This window comes from Benincasa hispida, chromosome 9 (genome assembly GCF_027475165.1).
Source record: "Benincasa hispida cultivar pf3 chromosome 9, pf3_genome.v1.1, whole genome shotgun sequence".
NCBI classification, from domain to species: domain Eukaryota; kingdom Viridiplantae; phylum Streptophyta; class Magnoliopsida; order Cucurbitales; family Cucurbitaceae; genus Benincasa; species Benincasa hispida.
In genome coordinates, this window is record NC_143486.1 from 59,343,213 (window position 1) to 59,355,978 (window position 12,766).

Genomic DNA, 12,766 nt, shown 5'->3' on the forward strand with positions numbered 1-12,766 from the left:
CTGTAGGTAACTCAAGTTTAAAATCTAGACAGTGTGTACTTAGCTTGAAAGATGTTTTTTATGTTCCATCTATTGCAAAGAACCTAGTAAGCATCTCTAAACTAACTCAAGATAATGATATATTTGTGAAATTTCATGGAACTTGCTGTATGATAAAGGACAAGCATTCGGGCAACACTCTGGTGAAAGGCACACTTAAGAATGGCCTCTATCAGCTTAGAGAAACAACCGTACGACCTTATGATGTCTAAAAGCATAGAAGATCAGAAACCCTCAGACCTATGGACAAAAATAATGGCTCAAAAGCACTTTTACTATCCAATGTCAGTGTAAATGTTATTGAGTCAATGGATCTGTGGCATAGAAGATTAGGTCATACCTCCCCCAAAGTTTTGAAGTCAATATTAGTTCAGTGTAAACAGTCCATCAAAGTTAATGAAAAACCTCTATTCTGTGACTCATATCAGTTGGGCAAATCACACTTTCTCCCATTTTCACAATCTGAATCAAGGGCTAAAGCCAATTTTGACTTAATTCATTCTGATGTATGGGGACCAGCTCTAGTACAATCTACAGCAGGTTTTCAATACTACATTTCCTTCTTAGATGATCATAGCAGGCTTTTGTGGACATACCCTCTTAAGCAAAAATCTGATACACTTGCAGCTTTTCAACACTTCTTTCATGTGATTAAAAATCAGTTTGATGCAACTGTTAAAATGTTTCAATCCGACAATGGAAGTGAGTTAAAAAATATTCTTTATTTTTGCTCCTCATTAGGGATCCTAAGTTGGCATTCCTATTCCTACACTTCAATTCAAAATGGAAGAGAAGAAAGAAAGCATCGACACTTAGTTGAAATGGGACTCACACTTCTAGCACAAGCCTCCATGCCTTATTAGTACTGGTGGGATGCATTTGTCAATGCCAACCTTCTGATCAATGGATTACCCACTCCTGTTCTAAATGGACGGTCTCCAGCTCAGATATTGTTTAAAAACGTGTTGGATATAACCAAACTAAGAACGTTTGGATGTGTTTGCTTCCTCTGTATTCGACCATATCAACATCACAAGTTTCAATATCACTCTGAAAAATGTGTGTACTTGGGACCAAGTGTACTCCACAAGGGACATCGATGCTTAGCAAAATCGGGTAAAGTATACATATCTAGAAATGTTGTCTTTAATGAAACTGAATTTCCATTTTATACTGGTTTTCAGGTGATTAGTGACTATTCACAAGCTCTCCCTCTATCACTGTCTGCCCAAATGCTTGCCTCTCTTGTCCAAGCCCTCCCCGAGCCACTACAAACAAATCATATTATATCCAATATCAATCCTCCTCAAAGTCCTTCACTAAGCTCTATTAATCATCCTACTATGACAGATCCATCACTTGACCCCTCAACTAATGCACCACAAACTATATCTCTTATACAACAACCTTGCAGCTCCTCAACTCCCTCTCCTATCAATGTTCCCTCTCATATGTCCATCTCACCATCTCAGAACATTGTCAGCTCTCCACAAACAGACCATTCACCCTTCCCTACACCCATTCAGCAGCCCATCGTTCCCACTGAGCAATAGCAGCACATAGTCTCACTCCAACCGACACATCTGATGATTACTAGAGCAAAGGCTGGTATCTTTAAGCCCAAAATCTTGCTCACAGCTGCTAAAACTGATTGAACTGTCACAGAACCCATCAGGGTCAAAGAGGCACTTGGTACGCCTCAATGGAAAGCAGCTATGGACAATGAGTATCAAGCTTTAGTTCAAAGAAACACATGGCATCTTGTACCACCCTCGGACTCATACAATGTTCTAGGTAATAAATGGATCTTCCGGTTAAAGAAACACCCTGATGACTCAATTGACAGATACAAAGCACGTTTGGTAGCAAAAGGGTTTCATCAACATCAAGGGATAGATTTCTTTAAGACGTTTATTCCTATAGTTAAGGCCTCCACTATTAGAGTTGTGCTTAGCATTGTTGTTTCTAAAGGATGGGAGATCCGTCAGCTGGAATTCAATAACGCCTTCCTAAATGGAAACCTACAAGAAGATGTATATATGAAGCAACCTATTGGTTATGTTAGCACCTAACATCCTGATTATGTGTGCAATTTAGACAAAGCAATCTATGGCTTAAAACAAGCCCCTCGAGCCTGGAGCAACACACTAGGCAGTGCCTTAATCAGTTGAGGATTCAAAGTATCAAAGGCTGACAATTCATTGTTCATATTTCACACTCGTGAGGCTGTTATATTTCTGTTGGTTTATGTAGATGATCTGATAATAACAGGTAGCAATTCTCGACTAATATCCTAGCTCATCAACCTATTTAACAGCATGTTTGCCTTGAAAGACCTAGGCCGCCTCACCTATTTCTTAGGCATCCAAGTCCACTATCTCAAGTCAGACTTCATCCTAAATCAAGCAAAGTATGTGAAAAACTTACTCCACAAACTTGGTCTCACTGATCTTAAACCGGCAGCCTCACCCTGCACAGTAGGTAAACATCTTTCAATAACTAATGGACAACCACTATCTGATCCCTACTTGTTCAGAAGCACCATCGGAGCCCTTCAATATCTAACACATACGAGATTGGATATAGCACACATAGTTAATCACTTGAGTAAATTCTTGAAGGCTCCTACGAATATTCATTGGCAAGCAACTAAGCGGGTACTCCGATACATCAGTGCCACCAGACATCATGGTCTTCTTTTTCAACCTAACACTGATTTACAACTTACAACATTTTCGGATGCTAATTGGGCTTCCAACATTGATGACAGGAAATCTATTGCAGCATACTGTGTGTATGTCGACAACAATCTAATCTCTTGGTCCTCTAAGAAGCAAACAATGGTTGCAAGATCCAACACAAAGTCTGAATATCGGGTCCTTGCTCATGCCATAGCTGAGATCATCTGGCTTAAACAACTTATGAGTGAACTACAAATTCAAACAACCTACAAACCTATTTTATGGTGTGACAACATAAGTGTTGAACTCTAGCCTCAAACCCGATGTTTCATGCTCGAACGAAACACATTGAGCTCGATGTACACTTTGTTCGTGACCAAGTCATTAATGGCAAACTTGAAGTACGGTACATTCATCGTCGGATCAGATTGTTGATTGCCTGACAAAGTCGTTGACACAATCTCAATTCCATCTCCTTCGAAAAAACTCGGTGTCGTTGACCTCCCCACAAGTTTGAGGGGGGATGTTAGAATAAAAGAAATCAGCAAGGACCAATCAGAAAAAAGAAGCCAACCACCTAAGCAAAGTAGTGCCAAGTCAAAAAATCCAATTGGATTGGATATATAAAAAGAAAGAAAGAGGGAAACAGCCAATCAATTCTGTTTTTAAAACAATTATACCAACCTGTTGTTGGGTTTTATGTCCTAAAACTCGTGGTATGTAAACAATGGAACTTATTCTGAAAATTTAATAAAGGTGTTATTGAATAGATCTATTGCTTGAATAGAAATCCAATAAACCTAAAAGTCTCTTGACTATTATATGAGTACTTGAACTTTATATGGAGATATAAAGGTGGATCAGGTTCGAGTAAATAGTCAAAATGATCTTTAGTACATGGATAAGGTTGGGTACCTTATTCTGGTAACACTATTGGATACGGCCTGCTCTGTAGTTGTTACAAGAAGTTGTAAAGTGCTACAAATGAAGTGATCCTAATTCGTTCATGTTGGACATGAAGAGTGGGGGTGTCCTTGTGCAAAAGAGTTTGTACAAGATCGGACCAGAAAATGAGTCACTCTTACTTTATAACGTTGTTTACTATTTAAGACTGACTATTTCAAAGCGATGACCTAAGTAACTTGATCTTAATCCTGAGCTAACTATGAACTCCTGTTTATTTGAGATTGCCCTTAAATTTGCATAGGTGAGGGTTGGCTCAATAGCGCCGGCTCAATATGACTGCCATTTCAAGGGTAAGACTGGATAGATAGCTGGGGACATAGGGTGCAAGAGGGAATTCACTCCTACCTGCTTTAGGGATAGTAGAAAGGTTATTCACTTAAGTGCTGATTCTAGGACTTGAACAAGGGATCTCGCCCTCTCATTTGGCATGAGAGGGGCTCGGTTTTGTGATTGGATCACAAAACAATTGTTCATTAGGGGATCAGTGAGGACTTAAGGAACAAGAAGTAATTTCGGGGGTAAAACAAAGATTTGAAGCCGTTATTGCGAACAACTTGTGAAGGGTTAACTTACTAATCATGGTTATATCGAGTGGACATAATATATCTACAGTGAGGGGAGTTCAACTATGAGCTTTAGTGGAGTGACCCATTAGTTAACGAATGGGGTTAGATCGATCTAATGAGTTTAGCCGATTAATCTCGGATCGTTGGAGCCCATGATCTGTAGGTCCATGAGGTCCCCCTACTAGTTCGAAAATGGATTAGCTCTAGAGTAGTGTGATAAGTTAATTTGAAATGTTCAAATTAGAATGAAATGGAAATTGGAGAAAATATATTTTAAATATATGAAGATGAATTTGTGTAAAAATTAATTTAATATTAGATATTAAATTAATTAGAATTATTTAAATTGTTTAAATAATTATTTATTAATTTTATTATAAAATTAATTTATAAAATTAATAAATTTTGATTTTAGAAATAAAATATGATTTTAAAATCAAAATGGATTTTGAAAATTGAAAATTACACAAAACTTGAAAATGAGTTTTTCAAAGTTCATCTTCAAGTAGCTTACAAGAAACCCACCTTCTCCTTTGGTTTACTCCAAGCATGAGCTACATCCCATGCAACACATCTCTTTGCATGATAGTCTGCAATGTATTGAAGAGATTGGAGTGAAGAAAGAGAGTAGAACCGCCTGAATTGTTGCTGAAAAATTCGGATGAAGAAGGTGTTCTTCAATGGGTTCTATTCAGTGAGATTTCTTCATATTTCCTTTGATTTCAGCTTATTTTGAGTCCCATAACTCATTCTAGAGCACCAAGAGGATAGTAGGGAAGATCTTGTGGTGGTCTACACAAGGATTTGGAGGATTTAGCAGCTGGAAATGGAGATTTTGTTGGTTCGGCCAAGGTATGTTCTTGAAACCCATTAAACTCTGTTTTTAGCATGTTTCTTTTCAACCATAATTAATGAATTAGAATACTTATGGATCCTGATTCCCTTCCGCTATGTGCAGGTGTAGATCCAACACCTATATTATATGGACACCTGTCCACTATTAGTTAGGCAAATTTATTCCCAATCTTTTCCTTTTTCGTTGCCTAAAACCCTAAGGGTAAGGTGTGTATAAGAATGCCATAAAGAGGCCACTATACATGTGTGAAAATACACAGAAAAGGAAGGAAAACATTGAAGCTGCATCATCCCCTATTTTCTCTTAATTCCAACTATACTTCATAACGATGTACACTTGCTCCAGATTTTAACTTTCTTAATCGATTTTTGAATCGACACAACACACACATATTTTTTTTCTCATGAATATGCATGAAATCATTTACAACATCGTCCACATAAATAGGTGCATGTAAAAAGTGATTATGTGAATATTTTTACGACATCTTTTGAGAGAAAATAAATAATAACAATGAACTTAATCTATACTATAAACAAAATGGGATATAAGGGAGAATTTTAGCCCTTTATTTTTAGTAAGTTCCTATGTTACCCTTTGTCGATGGGATGCAGTTTCTCGAGTGTAATTGTTCATTTAAAAGATAATAGAGACGACCTTTCTAATTTTTAATTTACGAAAGATAGATTTATATTTCAAATTTAAAGTTTTAGGTTGAGTCTTAAGTCAAATAGGTGCAATTGGTGTTGGCATGACACAACTTCGGGTGTATGTGTTTGATGAGCACAAATGGATGCAATTCATCCCAATGGAAGGAAACTGTTTGGATGCTGATGGTTACACATCCAACATGTACTTTCTCTTGTGTATATATGAAATGCATATACAAAAGAAAAAAAATTAAAATTTGTGAATATATTCTTAATAAAAAAAAAATTAGTTTCATATGTATGAAAATTTAGGGAAAAAATAGACAATTCTGAAAGTACAGTAGATTTATATATAAAAAAAAATTGCAGACTTAAATTATGATCATATGTATAAATTAATTGTAAATCTTCAACTTTTACTCAAAAATTAAAATAAGAATTTTAAATCAATTAAAAAATTAGATTACTAAATTGCCAAAAGAAAGGATTAGTTTTCGAATTTAAATTTTAAATGTATTGTATTGGTTTTTTAAAATCAAATATAATTTTTTAAATTATTTTGTATTAAAACTTTTGAATTTTAGAACGATAAAAACAAACCTCAAATAATATTTAGTTATATGGCAAAATGATTTTTAAATAAAACTTAAATTACTTTGAATTATAACTACAAAATTTTAGTCGCTATAAAGAAAATCTTCGTCTTCTCATCTATTTCTTAAATTTTTTATAAAATTCTATTTTGTCGTTCTATTCAAATAGTTGAAAGTATTCAAATATTTACGAACAAAAATTTTTGCTTTTTCTGTACTATATAAAAGAATTTGTTTATGAAAAAACCATGATATAAAAAATATGAAAATAACCATTGTTAATTTAACTTTTGAAAGTTTATGGTAATTAAAACAGAAACACGTTTTATTTATTATATGCTTTAAATATACTATATTTTAATTTTTTAAAATTAAAAACTACCAGATTTCACATACATTGACTAGTCTTCTATATCACATATGTCTTTCTATCTTTTACACGTTAGCTACCACATTAATTTTCATAATTTATTTTTTTAAAAAAATAAATATTTTTCTTAACAATATCAAAACTCAAGGATATGTTTTGAAAAAAAATTTAAAATTCAAAGTAAATATAGAAATTTCTAGAGTATAGAAATCATAATGGAAGCCTACTTTGGACTATTTTATGGAGTTTAATTTTGTAAGTCACGAGTTTGATAGTGTTACAAATACATGCTCATAGCCAATTTAGAAGAAAATTAGGATGAGGGTAAAAAATTAGAGAGAGACAAAAATAAAATGGACAATAAATTTAAGAAGAAAAATATAAATTAATTTTGGTATATCAAAAGTGATTTTGATACTCACAAAATTTTAGGCATGTCAAAAACTCAAAAGTGATTTTGATATGGCAATAATAAAATTTATCTTTCTTTTTTAAATAAAAATCACTTCCAAACATATCCTTTGAACTATATTATCTAATATAGATTTTAGAGTTTGTTGCACAAATCTAACTTATAAGCTAAAATATCCTAATGAATTTCAACTCCCCAAAAATAACTTCCACAAAATAATTTAATCTCAATTATGAAAACAAGAGGCTATATAAACAAACTTAGGCTACATATAACTTTATAATATGAATGCAAATTAAATTTCTCAATTAGAATATGTATTCAGTCTCCCACATAAAAATTTAAAAAATACCCTTTTTTAAAAAAATGTATATAGTAGTAATAAAAGGAATCACAGCCAAAAATCACAAAACAGCTATTTAAAGAAATAAGGATGAAGAAAAGAAATTAAAACAACAAATTCTACCAAGCAGTTTAACACATCCTGTACATAAAAACGGCCACCACAAGTGATCGTGTCCGGAACTAAAACCGGCCGCCATTGATAAGCTCCAAGGAAGTCGATACACAGTCGAATTTCGGCGGAATTTCATATATCGTCGGGCAATTTAAAGCTCTGAGAACCGAAAATATGATGCGAATTGTTCTGAACGAAGACGGCGACGCCGCATTTGGAGCCGTCGAAGGTTTCCCAGAGAGAGAAAGCGACGGTGCCGGAGACGGTTTTTTTGGCGGATGCGTCTTTGACGGAACAGAGCTTTTCGAGTTTTCTTACGACGAAATCGTTGGCCAGAACTCGGCCTTTGTTTTCGCCGGCGGGGATATCGGTGACCAGGCCGCTCTCGTACAGCGCTACCATCACGTTTGCGCCGTCGCTGTCCACCTTCGTCCTCAGTGCTCCGGTTAGTGTAACTTGCAGGCTGTCGGTTGTTGGCCTCTGGAAAGTCGCCTGCGGAATTATTCCGGCGAGAGTGATTAATGTGAGGAAAAAAAAAGAAAAGAAGCCTATCATTTTCATCCTAATTTTTGTTATTCTTATTTTATTTTAGTTATTAAACTTTTAAAAATATCTAATTTTAATCTTAAACTTTTAAAAATTATTTATTTTAATCATTACTAGATTCAATTAACCTTTAAGGATGAAATCTATTTAAGGATGAAATTGCATGTTACATAGGTTGTACAAGATAAAAATGAAGTAAAATATCAATGATCAATGTGCCCAAACATTGTACAACCAAAATCTTAAATCCAAAATTATTTTTGAGATCTTCTACAAAAATCACTTTATCACTTAATACAAAATTGAAATCCTAAAATTTTTCTAGCATTTATTTGACAACTTAATCATCTAAAAATACAAGTAGTTTCATTATTCTATTTAAGGGTCAATAGAATTTAAATAGTAGGGACCAAAGTAAGCAATTTTAAAAGTTTAAGAACTAGAACTACGTTTTTAAAAGTTTAAGATCAAAATTTAAAAATTCAAACTTCGAAGACCAAAATAGAATTTAAACCAAAAGTAAATTACAACTTTAGTCTAGGTATCTAATCTCCATTTCAAGAACTTTCACATTTGTATTTAACAACTTCTTACAATTATAATTTGGTATTAGATTGAAATTTTTGAAAATTAACTAATTTATTAGAATTAAGGTTAGAACTTTCTGCGAGGTATGCTACACCTAAGTCTCATGCTCTTTTTTTAAATACTAAAAAATAATTTTTTTAAAATTTTTTTAAAGAAAAATGAATTGCCACAATAAACATATGCATTAAAGCTTGTCTTTTGTGTTTATTAGGCCTTTAAACTTTAAAATGTGCATAATAGATTAACTTTCAATTTGATGTCTATTAATTTCTTGATCTTCTAAAAGTATTTAATAGATCACTAAAATTTTCAATTTTATATCTAACTATTGATCTATCCAACACACATATATATTTTAATTCACATATCTACTAATAAAAAAAATTAAGATTCCATTGGATATAAAATTTAATTTTATATTTGAAAAATCAATTATCAATAATTTTTTTAATATTGAATGTATCAAAGACCTATTAGATACAAAACTAAAAATTTAGGGACTCATTAGACACTTTAAAAAGTTTAAGATCCAAGTAAAAAAAAAAAACCTCAATGTTGAGGGACTAACAAGTAATTTAACCCGTATAAAATTGAATTTTATGTTCATCCTAAATAGTCATTTTATGTTTATTAATACATCCATAAGTTCTAAAAAAAACATCCGTAAAATAAGCCAATGAACTTTTAGGCACATAATTGAAAATATAAATACCTATTTGACATATAATATTGAAAGTTTAATAATATATCAAATATCTTTTAGAGTCGAGAGACCAAATAGACATATGAAATCTAAACATTATGTATTTTACTAAAAACATATAATAATAAAATATTTCTAATGGATACACAATTGAATTTTTTTTAATTAAGATCTTAATCTTACAATTAAGTCCTAACAAAATTTTTAACAAGAAACAACAAAAATGTTTCGAATCGAATCTGTATCTAATCGTTATTAAAATCAGGCATATAGTAAATTCAAAATTTGAACGATGAGACATAAACAAAAAAAAAACAATAAAAATGTCTCAAATTCATGTCTAATCGTTATTGAAAAAACCAGCAATATAGTAACATTAGAACGCGACGGTCTTATTGAATAATTTTTTGAAAAAAAAGATTAAATAAGAGGAAAAAAATACCTGGAAAGTAGGAGAGGGGTATGTAGGGGCATCTTTAATCATAGATAACAAACTAGTTTGGTCAGTAGCAACAGCCTGAAGCCGTCCTTGGACCACAACCTGAGGCGTAAACATTGTATCAAGCCCCAACGCCTCCACATAAGCCTTTTGCCGCACCGTCCATTGGCTATGCCCGAACGGATCTTTCCATCCCATATAATCCCAATAATCCACATGGTAACTTAATACCACCACCGGCGCCTCCAATTCGAAATCTCCTCTCCCTAATCTCGACAATAGAACTTCCGCTTCCGGCGACGTTGCGCATCCCTGCGATGTGAATAGCTCCACTACAACGCCGCCGCCTCGCCCCTGCTGCTCCTCCGCCGTTACCTCCGCCGTTGCTCTGTCGTTTGTGATTGCTGTGGCGCCGCCCCCGTCGCTCTTGCCGAAGCATGTGAACAGACAGCGGACCATGGTGGTGGCTCTGGCGGTGGAGATCTCAGAGGGGATCGGATCGGATGTGAATTGGAGAATTGAAAATAGAGAGAGGGATGAGATGAGAGATGGAGGGGAAATGGAAATGTTGGTTTGTAAATTTTATTTATTAGGGAGCTTTTCTGAGAGATTTGGATGGTCTAGAGGAAATTGGGGCGAACAATGTGCTGTAACACCCAACAAAATGCCCTTTTCTTTTCCTTTCCATTAATTATTATTATTTTCTTTCTTGGTTATAAGTTTTAGAAGGTGGATTTCCTCCCTAGATCTCTGTAAGAAAGTGTATAGAGTTCTATTCTAGGCCTCGTTTAGATTATATAATCTAAAGGTAATCCATCCATGTCAAAAGTGAGCTTCAATTGATTAATTTTGTTGTTGTTCAACTGTTTTTCATAATTGTACTGAAATGTGGGTCCTATTTTGAAATTTATAATCAAATAGTGTAATCTAATCAAAAAAGAAAATGTAATCATTGTGACTAAAAATTATGTGAGACTCACTATATTTACAGCTACTGTTATAGTTACCGATATTGTTACTGTAACTATGGAAGTTATGAATTTATCACATTTATTGTTACCTTTACATTTACATTACTGTTACCATTAACGTTAAAGTCAAGCAGTAATGTTAATACTAAAATGTGATTGATTCATAATTTTAAGCAATTGTAATAAAAAAAATAATCTAATTATGTTTATGATTCAAGCCTATTACGATTTATCTATCAATGAAATCTCATTTCGATTACACCAATTCTCACTACGACTTGGTAAACATGACATAAATTAGTTTCATTCAATTAATAAGCTATTCTCAGTTAAAGAAAATAAGGAAGAAAAATGTCAATTTACGCCCTTGAAATAACTTCAAGTTTCATACTCTTAATTAAAACTCTAAATATTTAAATTTTCATGAGTGGATCAATTTAGACTCTTTCATTATGATCACTCTTGAAAAACATCAATACATCAATTCTCATTCATGCGTAGATTTTTTTTCAAATATTTGCTTTATAAAATGAACGATTAAAATTGATATATGATGACTATGAAAGTAAATTATCCTAGCTAATAATTTAAATTTATTCAACTTCCTGAAAGTTTAAGAATTTAATTGATACAATTATAAGTCTCACGTGATTTTTCTAAATACGACGTAATGGAGGGTGTAAATTGATGCATTTACAAAAGTTATGCGGTTAAATTAATAGAGTTATTTGTTTAGAGTTTTAATTTAAACCATCTAAAGTTGAGGGGTATAATTTGATATTTTTCAATAAAATAATTTAGGTACATCATGGATTGCATCCATCATTATGCAGCTAATCTAGTTGTCCAACCACATTTTGTCACGTGATTTTTTTTTGTTTTGTTTTCTTAAATAATTTTGAATTTTTATATTATGTAGTTTAATTTAAGTGAGATGCAAAAGATAGATGTAGCCCATGATACACGGAGTATTACTCTTTCCAATATAATGTTGATAAGTTAATGTCTTATACACATGTACTTTACTGTAGATTAATGTCTATGTTAATTAATGGATAATTGTATGAAATACTTTTAAGAATATATTGATGCTATAGAAATTGAGGATAAGATAATGTCAACGTGTGTTTAATAATAATAAGTTAGATTGTAAATTTGGTCACTATATAATTGGAAGTTAGAATTAGAGATTATTAATGAGAGTTTCGATAAAATACCTGAACTATTTATGAGATTCTATCCAATTATAAGAATTAAATTTTAATTTTATAATTATATAAATGAAATTCTCATTTTCTTTAAGGGAAAAATTTATAATTTAATCAATAATAATAAAAAAAAAAGAGAAAAGAATAAAAGAAGATGAATATGAAAAAATACCTAATAGATTAAGGATTATGAGCGACAATGAGAAAATATTGAATTTTCCAAGCTTCCATCAATGCTTATTTTAATTATTATATTTAAAGATCGGAATAAGTTTTGGCCTCTAACTTCCAAATTACATTTAATTAACTTGGCACCATAGTTCAAAACTTCGTCGAAATCTCAGATTTCGATTGACTCGAAATATTAGTAAGAGAAAATTTTGATTTTCCTCCAATACCTCGAAATTTCTTAAAGTTTCGAAATTCTCATCGATATTTTAATATTTTTATGAAATTTCCATTTTTTTTTCTTTTTAGCCATTAGCTATGCTAGTTAAAGAAAAATGTATGAAAAGTTTTTTTTTTTTATCACATAAAATTTTTATTTTTAAGAAACCACGTATTTTTATTCAAAATAATTTTCATTGAGTTTTCACATCATTTTACCCTAAAATTAAGACCACATTTACCAAACCATAATGAAAATTGATGTAATTGTAATGAGATTTCATTGATGGATGAATCGTAATAAACCTCAATCACAAACGTAATTGGATTACTT

General features: G+C 32.3%; 1 protein-coding gene across 1 annotated transcript; it reads right to left on the reverse strand.

The window, feature by feature from the left end:
* Positions 1-7,418: 7,418 nt before the first annotated feature.
* Positions 7,419-10,755, reverse strand: LOC120085148 (membrane lipoprotein lipid attachment site-like protein, putative (DUF1223)). The gene is made up of 2 exons (XM_039041024.2): positions 9,870-10,755; positions 7,419-8,082 (listed from the first exon to the last, which is right to left on the reverse strand). Exons 1-2 carry the CDS (start codon positions 10,323-10,325, stop codon positions 7,723-7,725), a joined length of 816 nt encoding a protein of 271 aa, XP_038896952.1. The 5' UTR covers positions 10,326-10,755; the 3' UTR covers positions 7,419-7,722.
* Positions 10,756-12,766: the final 2,011 nt, after the last annotated feature.